We start from the raw sequence: 18184 nt of genomic DNA on the forward strand, positions 1-18184 counted from the left end.
TCCTTCCCAGCCCACATAGACTCTTTGGGGATATGAAGTGGGGTTTGTAACATTACAACTTCCAACCCAAGGTGCAAGTGGAATCAACAGCTAAACCGCATCTGTCGAGGTACTCAAATCTGCCCATATTGCCAACCTTAGAAAATCTCCTTATGTTTTGTAAACTTTTTAGCCTTTGAAGGAACTTCCACTTCCAGAATATGTCAGTTGACATGGAGAAAATGGCAAAGACAAACTAAGGGTCGAACCAGACTGCCGTGGAGTGGCCTGTGCCGAAATTTTAAACGCTGAAAAAGCAATCAGCGATCCATATTTAGCAACTTACACTCCAATGAACTGTGCTGGCAGATTTCTGGACAAGAGTAAGTGCTGGACGTCCTGCTCTTGCGCCACCGCAGCTGAGGCTGATAATAAGCAAATCACAGCACCTTCTCTCGTGCATCGCGCCGCTTTTTCCGATAATATAAGAGACTCATCATGTGGGAGGAACATTTGACATTTGGCTAATTCTTTGCTTAAAAAATTCTCAAAAGACCCAAACACCTTTCAGATGCAGAAGACCAGTTCCAAATTTCCAATATAAACATCTCTTCGATTAACTATTCTTTCCTGAGTTCATATGCGTCCTTCTTTCCTCAAGCTTTTACACTGGTACGGGTGCAAACTCAGAATGTTTTTACTTCCCAGAGATTAATAAGATCAAACAGCCTCCCAAAACATTACATCACTTGAAATAGATATATTTTAAGCTCAGAAATTTTTGAAGCAAACATCCCATTGTGCATGAACACAAAATCCGTGCCTAGCTAAAACGATTTTCTGCTCAGACAAAGAGGGACTCAGCCAAGATTAAAAAGATTAAAAAGTTTATAAGATAATATTTCCGGCACCTGTTCAAAGAATCTCTTCAGTGCTAGTCTTCTCAGAAGAGGATGTTTCTTTAATCCGAGATTTTCAGTGCCCACTGTGTTCTTAAATGGGGTTTTACTTTCTTTTCTTTTTTTTTTCTGTGAAAAACAGAAAATTTGAGTGGGTGAGATTAAAGTTGGATTCAACGCATGTGAGGAGCTTCTGCAATTAAGGAACCACGCTTCTCATTTATTACTAGTATCTCAGTTCATCATATCGACACTAAATCTCTATGCAGAATGGCTGCTCCTGCATGCAAAAAAACCATTAAATTGCATACCATGTGCAGTATTTGCTGGTAGAGAAAGATTACAACTTCAATAGAAAGATTACAGCAGGTTGGATTGGACACGTACGGGGGGATTGATCTGGTGGCTTGTGGGTTACTTAAATAGAAGAGTCAAGCAGGTGAATTGGATGCCGTGATGGGTTCGATGGTAGTACATCCGAGTTTCTGACGATGATGGGATTGCAATTCCTCATTTGCCTTCGTCACTCAACCCGTATCTGCAAACTGTAGTGGGAAGTACAGGGACGGAGACGATCGAAAAGACTAAGAAGAAGTGGGAAAGAGTAGAAAATCTGGGTAAATTAAAAAAAAACGTAAGCGGAGAGAAAGAAAGAGAGAGAGAAGGAGAGAGAGAAAGGAGTGATCAGAAAGAAGAGAACTGTTTGCTTTTCCTTGTCGTTTTGAAATTGTAATTGCAGAAAATCCAATGATGACCATGCAGGACTGAAGCTGGGCATTGAAGACCACTGAAGCGATCGAAGGGACGTGGCATAAAAACTCCCATGTTTCCCTTCTGCCTGCAAGAATCATGGAAAGTGAACTCGTCCAAGACTCGGGGTCGGGACGGGACTGAACAACCCAGAACATTTTTTTGTTTTTTTTCTGCTGTTCTTCGTTCACTGACCCAAAATCATTTGATTAGGGTTTTGAGTTTCTCATTTAATGAATCCAAAGACCCTTCCGAATCCTCATCCTCGTCCTTCTTTATTCAATATTCCAATAGTTATCCACTCTCCGCATCTGGTATCTGTAAGCTCAAGGCGGTATTTATGAGAGATGAGATCATGATTCCAGGATTATGATGCACTCCGAGTTGGATTCTGGTCGTGTTGGAGCTAGATTGCCTGCGTCTTCTCACTTCTCAGAGAAGAGACGCCTCGTGAAAACTAACTTTCTCTACTGGGGCAGGCACTCTCTCTGAGCCAAACTGGAAACAGCTTCTCGCCTTTCACGCACGCACCAAAGTCCAAAACTGTCTAAAAACAGTAAATCGTGACGTGATCTACTCTTTTTTCCACATCCTGCTTTTCAGTCGTAAAATCCATCTGTTCTTCCATTTCTTCACCAAGTCGTTTTCAGACATTTTTAAGTACGCTCTGGGCAAATTTATTTACAACTCTACAAAGATTTCACTGATAAGCCTTTGATATACTGACAAAGCAGCGAGAGTATGTGTACAACATGCCACAAAAAAGGCTAATGAATCTCCATTAATACTCCTCTCTGTCGAAAAATGTGATGAACCTGCTTCTTCTTCCTCGCCAGAAATGGCTACCATGAGAAGTTGAGTTGTCTATCTCAAAATCGCTAAGTTATAAAACAACTTCTCAGCTAATAAATTTAACATTTTTGCCCTTGAATCTGTACAGAAGTGAGGCTTAGGAAGGAGGAGAAGGAGGAGGTTGGAGGAGGAGCGGGCAAAGGGGATTAGAATAATTTGGCAATTGATGAGATGGTGCCCATGGGAGGGAGTCTAAGCGTTGCATGTCGGAATCGCACCGACATCGCCTTCGTCTGCTTTTACTCCTCTTTTAATGTCTTTGCATGGGGAGTAGGCGTTCTTCCTAGCCAAATGAAATGCACTGCTCACCTTCAACTCTAAGCCAATCTCCGCAACCTCTGACTTTACTGCTTTTAACTTTTATTAGGATTTTTTTTTTTATTTGCTCTTTTCTCTGTTTCCGTTCGAGAAAAAACTGAACACTGCTGGCAATGGATGCTACACTCTCTCACGTATTAATTGAAAGCCATTTTTCATGCCTCTGGGGATATAATTTGTGGCAATGGAGGCTAAACTCTCTGTGTTAATTCTACTGATTCTTTAGATTTGTTTCCGTTCTCATGTAAGATGGATACTCTTACTGAAACATCATCTTTCTTCTCGTCTTTTCAACCGATCGATCAAAACTAGCTTGACCCACTTACTGTTTTTCCTTAATCTCGTCGCCAATGAAATATTGTTTCTGAAAGTTATCTTTGTTACAGAGAAGATGGAGATTTCTGTTCATCTGTTCTATTCTTGAACATCATAGCAAGTACCGAGAATATGTTAGCATTTTAAAAATTAAGATGTTTTTTTAATTTTCATATTTGTTCATATTAGAAAAATGCCCTCGAGTCAATCCAAGCCTACCTTCCCTTTGCCCAAAACGGCTCCTATAGCCGCAATTACTCACTCCCACCATTTTCCAATCAAATCACCTTCATCCCTTCTTGACTTTCAAACCCCTCTTTACTCCTGCAACAACCTCTTCCATTAGAATAATCCCACAGTTATAGCTCGCCTTCTCTCCTCCCATTAATACACTGCAAGCGAGCATATGAAAGATAAACTCCTTGGAGATAAAATAATGTAAAAAACAACAGAAAAAAGGGAAAAGAGGAGCCTGAAAATTAAGACCCTCCTTTTCCGCACTCGAACTTTCATACATTCAAAGTTGTTCTTCTTTTTTTCTGATGCTTCTTCTATATAAGCTCAAGCAAGCAGGGTTCGCCATGGGTTTCTTGCTTAAGATCAGAAGGAATCAAATTGTACTTTGAGTAGTGGGCAGCAGTGTTTTTTATTTAATGCAATTGTAAGAGAGGATGGGAGACGAGTCTGAGATCTTTCCTTTTTTTCTATCCTTTTGCTTCCTGTCATTCCTTTTTTTAACTCTTTAATTCTTTTTCTTTTGTTTCATGTTTTGGGGTTTTGCAACCACAGGAGTTTATTGTTGTAGATTTAAGGGGGGTTTTTTCTTCTTTTTCCTTTTCTGTTTGCTTTCTTTGGGAGAAGCGATAGCCTGTTTCATTAATGGGGAGAAACTGAAGCAGGAGTAGGTGGAAGTCTATAAGAAGGGGTTATTGTCTGCCTAGAGATCTCATAGCACAAAGAAGCTTAGTTTTCCCTGATCTTCTCCGGGAGCCTTTTTTTCTGGTTGGCTACTTGATTCAGTAAGCTGCTTCCCTAGCTAGTTTTCGAAACCGTTGATCTCCTAAGCCGTCGTCATGGCTCAATCGAATAGGCACTGGCCTAGTATGTTCAAATCCAAGCCTTGCACTGCTCATCACCAATGGCAGCATGAAATTAACCCGTCCCTGATAGCGAATTCCTGCTCCAAAGCTCCGTATTCGTCAGGTAATTATGATCACCAATCCAAAGCCCTCGTCTTGTCAGCCATTTTTTGCCTGAAAACAGACGTTGCGCCTCTTATCTTCGCATAAATCATGCATACGAAACCCTAGAAACCGATCACTATACTTGAAATGCTCCATGACTGCGAATGGCCGTCTGTTACTGTCTGTTTCCTCTCTTTACATGATATCAGTGGTTTTTGCTTCATGTTAATTTAATCATATCCCGGAGAACATCGAGGTAATTTTGTTGTATTGTCACAGTCGTCGAAGAACGCAGCCCAGAGCCGAAGCCACGATGGAATCCGAAACCCGAACAGATTCGCATCCTTGAAGCAATCTTTAATTCTGGGATGGTAAATCCCCCGCGAGACGAGATAAGAAGGATCAGAGCTCAATTGCAAGAATATGGGCAGGTGGGAGACGCGAATGTCTTCTATTGGTTCCAGAACCGCAAATCCAGAAGCAAGCACAAGAACCGGCACCTTCAATCGTTCAAGTCAGGGGCGCTGAGTCAGAGCACGCCGCCCCCAACGACGGCGGCCCCCTCGTCGTCGTCTTCTTCCTCGGAGAAATCTTCTTCTGGTGCTGATAAGGCTTTAGCTTTGGGCGGCGCAAATGTAGTAGATGTGTCCAATTCTCCCACCGCTTCGGTGAATCAGACCTACTTTACCACTCCCACTCAGGGGCATTTTTCGCCGGAGCCTTTGCTGTTTCAGGTGCAGCAAGTAGCGGCAGGGCCTACCTTCTCTCATGGGTACTACTTGTCGTCCGACTTCTCAACCATGACCCCGGTGCCGGAGGGTGGGATGGGACACTGCACCAGTTTGCTGCATGAGCTGATGAGTCAGGAATTGAGTAAGAAGGAGATTGAGGCCGAGAAGATGAAGATGGTGCACCACCAGCATGGCTACCTTACGACAACAACTACTACTACTGGTACTAACCCCTCTGCCATTGATGCTGCTTCCGCCATGAACGAAATACAAGGTACGTAGTTAAAACCATGCATCAGATAAATATATATCATTCTGAACCTGAATGCCTGATTTCTCTTTTCTAAAGTGAACTTAATGGAATGTCAGAGACACCATCTCGAACAATTTGTCCCTAGTAGTTTTGCATTCTCTCGATGGTCCTCCAGACACGTACAGGAAGGCGGAAGCTTTAATGTGTTTACAATTACAACAACTGGGTCTTGCGTATTCACGTTATTAATTCCAAGTTCCTATCAATGCATCACTACTAGGAAATAGTCCTGGTGAAATTTGGGTAGGCTCGAGCATAGGAAGTACGTCGATCATCTTCCTGGACTGGGTTATCGTCTTCCTTCAAAATGGAAAATTACTGGCATCTGTCTGGTGTCCCTTGAAATCATATTCCGTGGTCTGCGTCGGTTCGTACCGGCGGGAGTGAAAGGACTGATTGATTTCACGGATGTGATTGTTGCAGAATGATAAAACCTGACGTAATTAGGATAATAAATTAATAGATTAAGGAATGGAAGTTAAAGAAATGGCAGGGGGGGTATACTGGTCCTTTGAAGGTGTTCTCCTAAACCGAGACAGGACGTGTGCATGACTGCTGTGATCAGGGTTGGTGGCAGGCCTGAGAGAAGCAGATGCCGATCGAAGCGGATCTTTTATAAGTGAGAGAAAGCATCAGATCCGACTCCGAGTCCAGGTCCAGCTAGTGTTGTCTGAGATCGCACGTAAAGCAGTTTCTCTGTAGTTTTCCCGTCTTTACCACCGATCATCTATCTTGACGAGTACTCTTGGATCTGTCTGGGTTTCGTAGTTGGTAGAAGTACCTTTGTGCATTAAGGTGTTGCTTTTTGGTTTGGGTTGATTGATTTCTGGAGTGGCTCATGGATGTCCTTGGCAGGGACGACTGGCGCGGTGGTTCCGGCGCGATCGACGGTGTTCATAAATGACGTAGCGTTCGAGGTAGGCATGGGACCTTTGAACGTCAGGGAGGCCTTCGGAGACGATGCCGTCCTCCTCCACGCCTCCGGTCAACCCGTTCTCACCAACGAATGGGGAATCACCCTCCACGCTCTCCAACACGGTGCCTCCTATTACCTGGTCAACTCCTCCCTTCTTCTCCTGATCAACAACCGTACTAGTTTCTCAACCTAATTCAACTCACTTCTATTTCTTTCTTCTTAATTTCTTCTGGTCACTGATTTTGCAGGTGTAGCGCCGAGGACAATGAAAGGAAGAAACTTGCGTTATGCCCTCAAATCTTCTTCTTTATGTGCTTTCTTTTACTTGTCTTTGCTTCTTCTTCTTTGTCATTTGGATTTTGGATGGATATAGATAGATGGAAGTTCCAAACCAATATGTCGTTAATTCGCTTACGTTTTGATTACTTTCTCTGATGGTGGTTGTGTTTTCTGCTGCAAGTAGAGAACGTTAATGTCTCTCCATTATCGATACTGTAAAAATTGGCAAACGCAGATCAACAAAGCCTTTCCATTCAGCAATGCTGGTTGTCTCCCTTTAATTCTACCTGCAATCAAGATATACAAACTTCAGTCTTTGTGTTCTTTCCTGAAGAAAATCGTTCCACGTTGATGCCTGAGCTATTGACATGAGAAACGAAAGCTCAAGATTTATAGACACGAAACGTTCTGGGATTTAGCACATGGCAGTTGAATCTGGAGCCAAACGGTGAAGACGAAGTCATGTAAACAGCTTCTGGGTAGAATAGTCCTACATGGATTAGTGAATACAAAATTTTTACTTTATTAGTTAGGAAAACTTGTTTCTAACTTTGGCTAGTCATTTTGTGATGAATGTCGGGTCTAACTTTATATGTTATGAGATCTAAGTGTTCATACATTAGCCTCCATCCAAATTGTTCATGTGTGGGAACCGTAAAATAAGGTTTACATATGAAATGGAGTGTTAGAGAATAATTACACATGGATTAATGAGTATGAAAATTTTAAGTTTAGTAGTTGGGAAAAAAAGTTTCCTAACTTAGTTATTTTGGGATGGGTTTTGGAGCCAACTATTAGACCAATAGTAAAATCTTATTCGTCTTTATTATTTTGATGATAACAAAATGTTTCGGTTAAAAATATGCTCTTAACGGTGTTATTAGTGTACTTTAGACATATGTGTTCCACCACAAATATTACAAAGTCTATAGCAAAAACTCAAAACAAAATAATGATCAATTAAGTTGTTGAGTTAAAACCCAAAGCAAGGAACATGGAAGTGAGAGTTTAGAAGTTTTGAAGTATTGTTCCACTTGCTATTGTACGGTTTTGGTTCAGGAAATTTGATATTCACCAGCAAAAAAATATTTTCTCCATTTAGAATAGCTCGTTTGAGAATCGTCATTCTCGTCTGTATCTCTTCTAGCTCCGAACGCATCTCATCAAGATTGTTGCTCGGGTCTGCTTTAAGCATAACAATGGTACGGCCACTACCTTTTGAATCTTCTCCACCCAACTCAAGCCTAAATTCAAAAGAAATTAAACAGGATTAGATTTCAGAGACTATCGTCTTACCTTTGTTTGGAGCAATTTCCATCATTGGTTTTGATGAAGACATGGCTAAAACGAACCTAGCTTTAATACCAATTGTCATGCTGCTACATCGGGCTAAGATTCAAACTAAAAGGTTTGGTCTTACTTGGGGTGAAAAGTAGGCCAGTAAGTTTTCGTTTCAAGGTAAAACCAAGCCAAAAAAAAAAAGATAAATTAGCTTTACCAAAAATGGGGTGTTCTTTGCATGAATTTTGAGATGGTTACATCAAGTTTACTTTGGGTACAAAAGATTCATTAAACGTAATCTGATTGAAACTAGTTATGCAAAGGTATCTCGCTCGGGTTGAAAAAAAAACAGAGCTGTGCCGTTACTGCTCTCCCACTTCAATCTACGTCGTATTTCGTTAGGGAACTAAGCTTACATTGTGACGGATGGCCAAGGGAACTAAGCTTACATTGTGATGAATGGCCAGCAGAAATGCCCAACGACTACTACTCTTGGCAAGAAATAGCCAAGGAAGCAACTGCAAGCCGAAGATCGATTTCGATCAACTTCTCTTTGGTTTTGTTTTCTTAACGCTTTCTTCGCCAACATCTCTTCGCTTGTTCACAGTTTTTGGAGTCTTTTTCCTAGGAGGGTTTTGGCTCTGCGCTGTTTCCCCTGCTGCTTTGCTGTGAGGATCCACCTCTTCAAACTGGATTGGCTTTATGATGACACCACTCCTCTTCACTACCTGAATGATAAAAACGAAATTGATGCAGTTTAGTATGATTTGACTAGTTTGTCCCGATTCTCAGTACTTTCACTTTCTAGCACACCTGTAGCAAGTAAAGTTTCGTTTCTTGCAATAAATACTGATATTTAGACAGTGGCGGAACCAAAATTTTTAGTACACTTACTGCTGGACGATTAAGAACTGCGGCTGATGCTACTGGGTTGAAGTCTGGTCCAATTGGCATTCTGATGCTTTGCTCAAAAACTTCCTTTGATGTATATGGGAAAGGTAACGATTTCGATAGCAGTTTCTCAGCCTGTAAATAGTCAGATCACATATCCTCTTAGAGCTAATAATTAATTACTTAAGCTGTATCAATAAAAATAGGACATGTGGAAATCATGCTATTGATGGCGCAGGGTCAAGGCCACAAACCTTCTTGTCAACCTTCTCTGAAATAATGACATGCTTCAAATGTGCATCCTTGCGCTTGTTAAGGGCATCCTCCCTCTTCTTTTTAGCATTATCATGCTCCTCTAACATCCAAGCAGGCATACCTCTCTTCTGTTGGATGTCTGTCCATTGACCCCATCCTGGAAGCAAAACTGGCTTTTCAGGTTCAGGGTTCTCCTCATTCAGAACCTCCATCTTATCCTTCTCAAACTCCCCCTCCACATCATCACCAGCAAATGCCTGTCTTATGAGTTCTGCTTGAGATGGAGGTTCATAATCAATCTTGCTACCAGATGTTAGAAGTCCATCCACCATCGTCTCTTCATTGTCTGTATCACTGTTTTGATCTTCATCCTTACAAGAAAAAGGATAAATAAATAGATAAGATGGTTGGTCAATGCCTAATGATGGAAAAGGATTTCACCAAACAAGGGATCTAACCTTGAGGCCCTCACAGGGCTGGGGTGAGTCTGCAACTACTGGCAAACTTTTGTCATCACTTTCTACTGCTTTTTCACTTTGTATCTGCAAACATTATTCCAACCAGTTTATAAAGTATACGATTTACAGGAGGTAAAGATACAAATATGCCCAACTGTGCTACCTTTTTAAATGAATCTGATGCAGTTGACTTGGGACCGGGATTTTTTACAATATCCTGAAAGCTCTGGGAGTCGCAAAAAATTAGTAATAAGAACTACACATTTTATCACTAATTGCTGGTCCTGAATATTATGAAAAAATAAAGCCAGACCGAACCTTCAACACAGTGTTATGATCAGAATCAGATTCTTCAAGAAGTATCCCTGGATCAACCCGGACATCCTTCCGCAACACTGTTTTCTCTTTCCACAGCAAATCAATATTTTCTTTGGCCTCAAGGTCCTCCTCACTTTCACTATCTTTATCATACAGATCTGATTTAATCATATTACTTGCAATTGGAAGTGAACTCCCTGTCATCCCAAATACCCGTTTACCAATTGAAGGAGCAACTGTTTCCTCTCCACTTTCATCTTCCAGGTTCCTCAATTGTGCATCAAACTCTTGAAAAGCACGCTCTGCTTCTGCATAGGCGGCCTCTCTTCTCTTCTTCAATCCCCTTACCTATAGATGAGAAAGAGAAAAAATCTGACTAAATAACATAAATAAAGTGACTGCAGAAACAGGTTAAAAACGAACATATGTCAGCCTTATAAATTGAACAACATATGCTTATGCAAAAAAATAGGCAGGTTTAATAAGTCTATTGGAATACGTCATCAGATAATTGACTTCAATAAATTGTCACGCTAATTCCATACAGCCACCATATAGGAGGGGAAGGGATTACCATAAAAGGCAAGGACAGGACTCCTGATTTAGGAATCTCATCTTCCTCTTCTATAACTTGTTGAGTCTTCTCTTTTGCCCTGTTTAGGATCTTTGATGCTTTCTCACCTTCTGAGTCCGAAGAGTGTTCATCATCATTGTCTGGATCACTACTCTCATCGCTGCTACTACCGTCATTCATGGAACGCATTTTCCGGGTCAAAGATGCATTTAGGTGCAGTTGTTCAGCAATAGCAGATCGAGTGGCCTCATCTTGTTTATCCAACCCACGCTTTAGTACACGTTTTGCCCACTTGGAGCTGTTTTTGTGCTTCAAGGTCATCCTTTCCTGTAATATATTAGAAGGTAACCTGACAATGTGTTTTGACACAATCAATGGCGCCCCATGAGGCCAAAGCACAGAAAGAAAGACACGTCACCTCAGCTCGTTTAAGTTCCTGCTTCATTGCAAGCTCTTTGGCAGCTTCTGGATCCATTTCCATTTGATCAGAAGTTGCTTTCAGTCTCTCCTTTTTCAGCATCCTATGGTAAGTCTTGGATTTAATCTTCTTAATATGTTTGGCTTTCATCTCATGACTGAAGAGAAGACTACGCATTTTTGCAAGACGGTTTTGCCGTTCCTTCACATCTTCAACAGAAACCTGCACAGACATCAGAATCCAGTTCAATGAAACATTGAAAAGGTGTATTTCATGGAAGAACTCACAGGAAAAGAATCATTCAAGAACCTACATTAACCTAAGTAGGTTCTTCGATTTACAGGTGAAGTAGAAACCTCAAAAACATGATAAAACTCAAACAGTGCAATGAGAAGAAACAAAAGATATAATCATCTACTTCTAAATGAGAAACAAATAAGTTGAAGGCAAAATGAGCACAGCAGACCCTGCAATGAGAACTGAAAGAAACAAACAACACAACAGACCACCTAAAGTAATACTTCACACAATGAAATGAAGATTGTAAAAATACGTACTAAAATTTGAAGTAAACTTTCACATTCAAGTAGGAAATTCCAAGCTTTGAAGTCTGAATCCCAAGTGGCTTAAATTATTTTCATGCAAAAACAACCACAACATTTATTTCTTTTTCCTGTTTAAATAAATACTTATCTTGGATGCTAATTTTGTTTCACTTATCAATCTTAGAAATAGGGCTATCAAACAAAAAAGAGATAAATGAAATTTTGCCTAGGAACAACAAGTTTCAAATTCTGACACACAACAGTATATAACTTCTTAAGACTTTATAGGGCACTTCTCTATATATATTCTGTTCATTGGCAAGGTTTCAAGGTCCTCATTGTTAACAGGACAGCAATAATTGAGAACATCATGCCATATTTTCACATAAAGCAAAGAGGATCACTTCCATACCATGTTAAACTCAAGGAGCCTGGCACCATCATTTTCATGTGCTTCTACAATGTCAGGATCATGAACTAAGGAAGCAATTTTCTTCTCAAACTCTGTCCTTGGTTCAAATTCAGAAGCTATTGCACCAACAGTGGAGTAACCTACATCGATATCTTCATTAAAAAAAATAGTTGGCACCTCTCTGTTCTTCTTAACTAGTTGTTCCCACTTAGTCATCTCTTTCTTTGTTTTGACATAAGTCACCTTCCTTTCCAACTTCTCCTGCTCTGTCTTGGGAAGAGGAGCCTGCAGGGTTAAAGAACCTTTTTCCAATTGGTACATTTTTTTTCTAAGCTTGCTATACCCAGGCTTCCCATGAAGTGGATCCAAGAGATCTCGAATGGTAATTGGGCCATCTGATGCTTCATGGCTAAGATTATACTCAGATTCTGGGGACATTTCAGAGAGAACACTATTCTTTCGTTTTTTCCCTGAGAATGAAATGCATCTGGTTGTTAGTAAAAAAAATTATTTTGATTATTTGCTAAAGAAGTTTATTTTTCTACAGTTTTAGCTCAGGAGATGGATATCCTCATATACCTTGGAAAGCCTCACTGGGCATTCCTGTAATTCCTTGAAGCAATCTGGAATGCCGTTCCTCATCATCCTCTTCAGCGTCAGCTTCTGAAATATCAGAACCACTCTCTGCTTTATGGGCACCCTCATCTTCGTCATCATCATTATCAGAAGAGGAAGGCACATTCTCATCCTACATAACAGAAGGCCACCCATTAGTCATACAAATGTTACCACCAAAACAAAGCAAGCTATAACAGAGAAACTTCAATTTCCCACAAACTAAGCATAGGTATTTATAGCAAAAAGAAAAGCACAAAGTTCATCATTTCTTCCACTATATGGACAGAATTCATCATTAGAATCAAATAAGAAAAACTCATTTCTCAAGGAGAAAAAATGACTACTTGTAGAATGAGACATGTCATCAAAGATGAGCAATAACAACCACTAAGAAAAGTTGTAAAAGGAAAATTTAGCAGCTGCGTGCATATCCAATCAGAAAAAAGATGAAATGCATCAGCATGCCTTTCACCTCAAAATCTTTGGGAAGTTCATATTCTAGATTATCAACAGAGTCAAAACGCCGATTCCTCTTGGATTCCTCCTCCGGAATTGGCTCATCATACTCATAAACATCAGAATCAATCTCCTCTTCCCTATTTTCAGGTTTAGGGTTCAGAAGGTTGAGTTCTTTATGAAGTATAGAAGGCAGGCGAGGCCCTCTCCTCTTCTTGCTTTCACCATTGGTATGCTTCGTCTTCTTTTTTTTGCTAACTGTTAGGGCTTTGGAACGAAGCTGGCTTCTTTGTGCATCTTCCTTAACCTTCTTACTCCTCGCTTTCAGCTTCATCTTCTTCACCACCATTGCTCTCTGGAGAGAAACAGAGAAAACCTTCTGTCAAGCTGCAGCAACAAGCTTCACAGGAGAACAAACTGGACCAGCATATGAAACCACGGTTAGAAAGGGTTTAGCAAGTGGCACTGAAATCAGTAAACGGGACAAACTTTTCATGGTCTAAAGCAATTTTATAAAAACCAACCTGGTCAGTGACTCAGTTATTTTAAAAAAACTGGATGCACAGGTGCAGACATCATAAATATATTTTTTATGTAAGATATTAAAATATGTAAAAATCTTATCATCTAAATATGCATATAGAGCCTGGATTTCGATTCATTCTCCTCATCCTTACATAAGTCCAAAGATTTATATTATAGGCCTTTTGTTTAAATGCTAGTTCGACATTTTCATAGTAGGTCGAACTATTGGTTGGTAAGCCCACATGCAGTGAAACACAATAAACTCAACGCAGTAGAATTATAAAGAGCCACAAAAATTAAATTAACAGTCAACCTGTAGTTCTTTGTAAATCACTGCCTTCATCCATCACAGAAATTTAACAAAGTTAAATAACTGAAATGAAAAGGCCAGACATCATAAAATCCGAGGACCCATAATTTGTACGCAAATCATACATAAAATCCCAGATATCTCAGAGGATAATAATTTATTGGTCCCAAATGGAGCAAGAAGATATGCAGGATCAAAATTACGTGACACTGCTCGCTCGACTTGTACTCAATTAGAAAATCATTCTGTTGACAGGAAATAACTTGACATAGATTAAAAAAATGTATAACTTACGGAATTGGAAAGGATGGCGGCTGTGAGGGGCTATTGTATATCAAAGATAGGGAGCGATTGCAAGCTCGAAATTTAGTCGTATTCGAGCATTGAAGGCCGTAAAATATCTACTGAGATTAAAATATCTAATACTACTGAGATTAAAAAGGAAATAAAGAAGAAAAGTGAAGAATTTACAGGAAAATGGAGGAAGCTTCTCCGATGGGTCGTCACAAGACACCGGAGACAGTCTAATCGTCACCGAAGATCCAATACTGGCCGGCCACTTTGAATCTTCCTCTAAGCTCTTCTGTAACGGTCATATAGGCAAGATTTCAGTCAAATAGGTGAAATCAGTCGAGAAAATAAAAAGGAAAGGGGCTCTTATACTCTTCAACGACAATGAGAGAAAAGCGAAAGAGTGAGAGAAATTTTGCGTCATTACTGAAATTCGGGCTTGCCGGGGCTGATGTTGAGGATAGGCTAGATTTCTTCAGCTGGAAGGGGCGACGCTGGAACAGTCAGAAGCTTGGGAGATTTCGCTTGTCGTTGTAATGGGAATTGAGTCCTCACTTGCAAAAAAGAAAAAAAACCTAAAACCCCAAACCGGAAAACGCAAAACCCTTTCCGGTTCAGGTTTGAGATCGGGTTTGGCTTAACCGGTTGGGTTCTAGATTATTTGACTCAATCAGCCGCAACCGTTTGGGCACACTTATCAATCGACCGCCACGTGCGCTCTACTAATCTAAACCGTTCGAACTTTGAGAAATTTCATCGGACCGTCCACTGCAAATATAATAACACGTATAATTGAAAACAATTGAGATTTTAAGTTTTGAAAGAAGCTTAAAAGTCCAACTTGAAGGACACCAAAGGAAGCTTAAGCATAGATTGGTGATCATTCAAAAACACAGTGAAAGATGATTTAGGAAGCTGGATTAAAACAAGGGATTTGTCGAAATTTTTTCAACAATGCTCCATTCTATACCTTCATCACTTCAACTTTACTTCACATTTGAGCAGCTTATTAAAATCCTTGAATTCATACTCTGATACTATGTTAGGTCTAGGGTTTCGTGTCTAAAGGAGTCTGTAGTAAACGAGAAGAAGAAGTAGAGAAGAAATTAGGTTAGAAAAGAGAGAACTGGAGTTGACCGAAGGAGTAGGGTTTTTCAACTAGAGGAGCTTGTTGGTCATTGAGCACATCTCCTCCTTACTTCTTATTTATAGATGAGGATTAGTAACCCTAGTACTTGAGAAAGAAAGAAAAAAAGTTTAAAATACTTCATATTTACAATTTGTACCAGCCAACCCCTCAAACTGGTGCAAACATAGCAATTATTCCCAACTTGGAGCAAGTGACAGAGGGAGGTCCAGTAGCGATAGCCTTTGTAAAAATATTTGTCTATTGATTTTTTGAAAGAACTGTACTGCATAGATATGATAATGGGGTTTACTTTTCTCGAACAAAATGACTATCTATCGCAATGTGTTTTATTCTTTCATGTAAGACTGGGTTGGCTGCAATGAGAAATATTGCCTAATTGTTATAATGGAGTTGCATGAGCTTGGTTATTAGAAACCAAGTTCTATCATTAATTATTTAAGTCATAATAGTTGACCAAGTGTAGACTCTCATCTTGATTTTGATGATAAAAAAAAACTTAATTGATCTAACATTGGCAATTCTAGTACTACAGATACAAATCCTTAAATAGACACAAAAGTCAAGGTCTATGCAAAGAACTGGCAAAATTTTCTCAAAGACCTCAAGCTACACAATCGTGTCAAGTGATCTTGAAGAAGCACCTTGTTGGAAGATGGGCTCCAGCCTACACGACCAAGGAAGACCTACATATCTAAGAGTATTATAACATGGGCCACACGAGAAAAGCCCACAAGATGGGCCCAAGGACCCGCCATGATTACCACGAGCTGGCATCCTTATCATATAAGTTGGAAGATCAAGAAGGACTCACAAATGCATCTTTATCTTATGGTCCTGTCCTAGAAGAGTTCTAGTTTGAGTTATGTTTGTCTTTTATCTATATTGAGTTATAATTATGTTAGGACTTATCTTTAAGAGTTAGAGTTTGGGTATAATTGGGACAAATATAGTTTTATAGTAATTGGACTCTATTACCTTTCTCTATTATAAATACTGATTAAAACAAGTCAATGAAGTATTTTTCTTTTCCGTAAATTCAACACACTCTTAGAAATAAGAAACAATGAATTGAAGAATAGAGTTTAGGAAGTCTTGGGAAATCACAAAAACTCAATCTATGTAAGAGAGTAGCACCAAATTTTCTAACTTGAAGTACAAAGGAAATTTTTGGAGCCTTAAGACAAAATTACATTTCTATATGTTCTACAAATGCCACAACATATCCAATACGAAAATCCATTTGGTAGGAAACATGTGAAAAGGCTATCTCAGTCGTCCGATTATGATCTAATAGTTGAGATAGTCGTTGATTGGACGACTGAGATAGTCATTTGATTGGATGGCTAAGATAGTCATTGATCATGATCGAATGGATGGGTAGTCGTTTTGCATGTTTCATACCGAATGGTTTTTCGTAGTGGATCAGACATCCTACCAATGCATGCACATATTTTAAATATGTTAGAATTATTTACAATTATTTTTAATCATGCTTTGAAAATACACTTAGAGAATTGGCATTAGATTAATGGATCAACATCTACCAATGATCGACCAACCAGAAGTGCATAGGCCAAAAATATAAAGCATGATGATCAATTAGAGTTGATTGATCGATTAATCATAACATGGCCAATTATTTTATAAAGCATGATTGATCATTCCTTGTGCATTGATCAATTAACGTTGTCCAGGCAATGCAAAATTATGTCGATTGATTAATCAACCACTTAACATTGATCGATTATATAAAATTTTACCAACTAGAGGCATAAAACATGATTGACCATGGTAATACCATTGATCAATCATACTTGTTATGCACTACCAGTAAGAATTCTGACTAATCAATGAACTTAAATTGTTAGACCCAACAAAAGAGTATTCATCGATCATTGTATCAATCAATAAGTTATTTTCTAACAAAAATATAGCAATTACACTCGATTGATCTATCAATATTTTGCACTGATCAATCAATGTAAAGCCAACTTTTTTGCAAATAGGTAATAATTGACTAGTTTAGCTTGAATAACTTATAAATACACTCGTAAGTGTTGTTTTGAGAAGTTAATTAGTATTCATTGGCATACCCACTATATTCAATATTCTCAAATTTGAAATTCCTTTCCTAAATTGATTTTTGTGAAAGAAAAATCCTTATTTACAAATCCTTTCATCTTTTCTCAATCCTACTCTTCGCATTCAATTAGACAAGCTCCAAATTCATTCCCATTGTGCACTAAGGCCGGAGGCTATATCAAATTCAAAGGAGAAGGTTGTCTCTCCAAAGATCAAGGGTGTAAACTTTTCGCTTTTCTTGTAATATTATGATTTTATTTGAAAGGTTCATCTAGAACCTTGAATCTAGATTAAAGAGCTTGCTAGAGTTAGAATCTAATTCAATCTCAAGGGAGATTGTTTGTAATCATGCATTTTAGTATACACGTGGCTTAAAAGAGAGTCGGGATCTCTTTTGTGTAATTCCAAGCTAATAGAACTCATATTAATGGAATTTTTCAAGCACGGGTTCTTGGGCAATGAATGTCAATAAGGGAATATCGATAACAAAAAATTTGGCATTCATTGTAGTGTGTGAATTTATCTTGTTTTACTTGCATTTACATATATTTTACTTTGTGCACACTTTTTTTAAAATTTGAAAAAAACTCATTTCATGCCCCCTCTTGAGAAGGCACCTAAGCCAATAATTGGTATTAGAGCATGCCTAAGCACATTTGGAATCAAAATTACCTTGATTTTGAATATCGATTCAAATGGTATCTCAAGACAAATTGCTACTTCCCGAAGGACAATCTGCCAACCATCATTCTCTATTCAATGGTGTTAACTATGTTTATTGGAAGGTAGGAATCAAATTCTTCCTCTAATTCTTGCATTGGGACATATGACATGTGATAAAGAATGGCCAATTTGAGGCACAAAAAAAAAATAGAAAATGTAATTTTTGTCACAAAGATATTTAATGAGTTAACTAGGGAAGATATAGAGCAACTGAAAACAAACTCTAAGGCCATCAACTTGTTGTTGTGTACTTTAGGATCAAATGAGTTCAAGTGGTCTCCACATGTAAGACTAAGGGTGGCATTGAGTCAAACCGAGGTCGAACCGGCATATGTTCGAAC

The 18184-nt window shown here is 39.1% G+C and overlaps 2 protein-coding genes across 4 annotated transcripts; one reads left to right on the forward strand and one right to left on the reverse strand.

The window, feature by feature from the left end:
- Positions 1-4186: 4186 nt before the first annotated feature.
- Positions 4187-6582, forward strand: LOC137962535 (WUSCHEL-related homeobox 9-like). Its single transcript, XM_068809452.1, has 4 exons — positions 4187-4316; positions 4577-5302; positions 6197-6396; positions 6506-6582. The coding sequence occupies exons 1-4, from the start codon at positions 4187-4189 to the stop codon at positions 6509-6511; spliced, it is 1062 nt and encodes a 353-aa protein (XP_068665553.1). The 3' UTR covers positions 6512-6582.
- Positions 6583-8029: 1447 nt separating this feature from the next.
- LOC137951420 (uncharacterized) lies at positions 8030-14416 on the reverse strand. 3 transcript variants are annotated; one of them, XM_068798080.1, is made up of 13 exons: positions 14316-14416; positions 14069-14180; positions 12779-13117; positions 12268-12436; positions 11689-12158; positions 10732-10953; positions 10314-10640; positions 9740-10087; positions 9585-9647; positions 9422-9505; positions 8963-9334; positions 8712-8843; positions 8030-8545 (listed from the first exon to the last, which is right to left on the reverse strand). In XM_068798080.1, the coding sequence occupies exons 3-13, from the start codon at positions 13109-13111 to the stop codon at positions 8360-8362; spliced, it is 2706 nt and encodes a 901-aa protein (XP_068654181.1). In that variant the 5' UTR covers positions 13112-13117; positions 14069-14180; positions 14316-14416; the 3' UTR covers positions 8030-8359. The 3 variants fall into 3 exon arrangements, with proteins under 3 accessions (XP_068654181.1, XP_068654191.1, XP_068654173.1); XM_068798090.1 differs by having other exon boundaries at positions 9585-9638; positions 12779-13179; XM_068798072.1 differs by having other exon boundaries at positions 12779-13179.
- Between the last annotated feature and the right edge of the window lie 3768 nt (positions 14417-18184).

The sequence above is a fragment of the Aristolochia californica genome, unplaced genomic scaffold, assembly GCF_029961685.1.
Source record: "Aristolochia californica isolate CCGP_79_NKW_82.1479 unplaced genomic scaffold, dmAriCali1.0.hap1 SCAF_1, whole genome shotgun sequence".
Classification (NCBI taxonomy): domain Eukaryota; kingdom Viridiplantae; phylum Streptophyta; class Magnoliopsida; order Piperales; family Aristolochiaceae; genus Aristolochia; species Aristolochia californica.

What these genes read in the sequence shown, in the direction of transcription:
- LOC137962535 (XM_068809452.1), top strand. Translation starts at nt 4,187, where the DNA reads ATGGCTCAATCGAATAGGCACTGGCCTAGTATGTTCAAATCCAAGCCT. An exon ending in CAAAGCTCCGTATTCGTCAG is followed by an intron (nt 4,317 to 4,576) that starts GTAATTATGATC and finishes GTATTGTCACAG; the next exon opens with TCGTCGAAGAACGCAGCCCA. An exon ending in CGCCATGAACGAAATACAAG is followed by an intron (nt 5,303 to 6,196) that starts GTACGTAGTTAA and finishes TGTCCTTGGCAG; the next exon opens with GGACGACTGGCGCGGTGGTT.
- LOC137951420 (XM_068798080.1), bottom strand. Translation starts at nt 13,111, where the DNA reads ATGGTGGTGAAGAAGATGAAGCTGAAAGCGAGGAGTAAGAAGGTTAAG. An exon ending in AACTTCCCAAAGATTTTGAG is followed by an intron (nt 12,437 to 12,778) that starts GTGAAAGGCATG and finishes TCTGTTATGTAG; the next exon opens with GATGAGAATGTGCCTTCCTC. An exon ending in CAGTTCTTAATCGTCCAGCA is followed by an intron (nt 8,546 to 8,711) that starts GTAAGTGTACTA and finishes TTTATCATTCAG; the next exon opens with GTAGTGAAGAGGAGTGGTGT.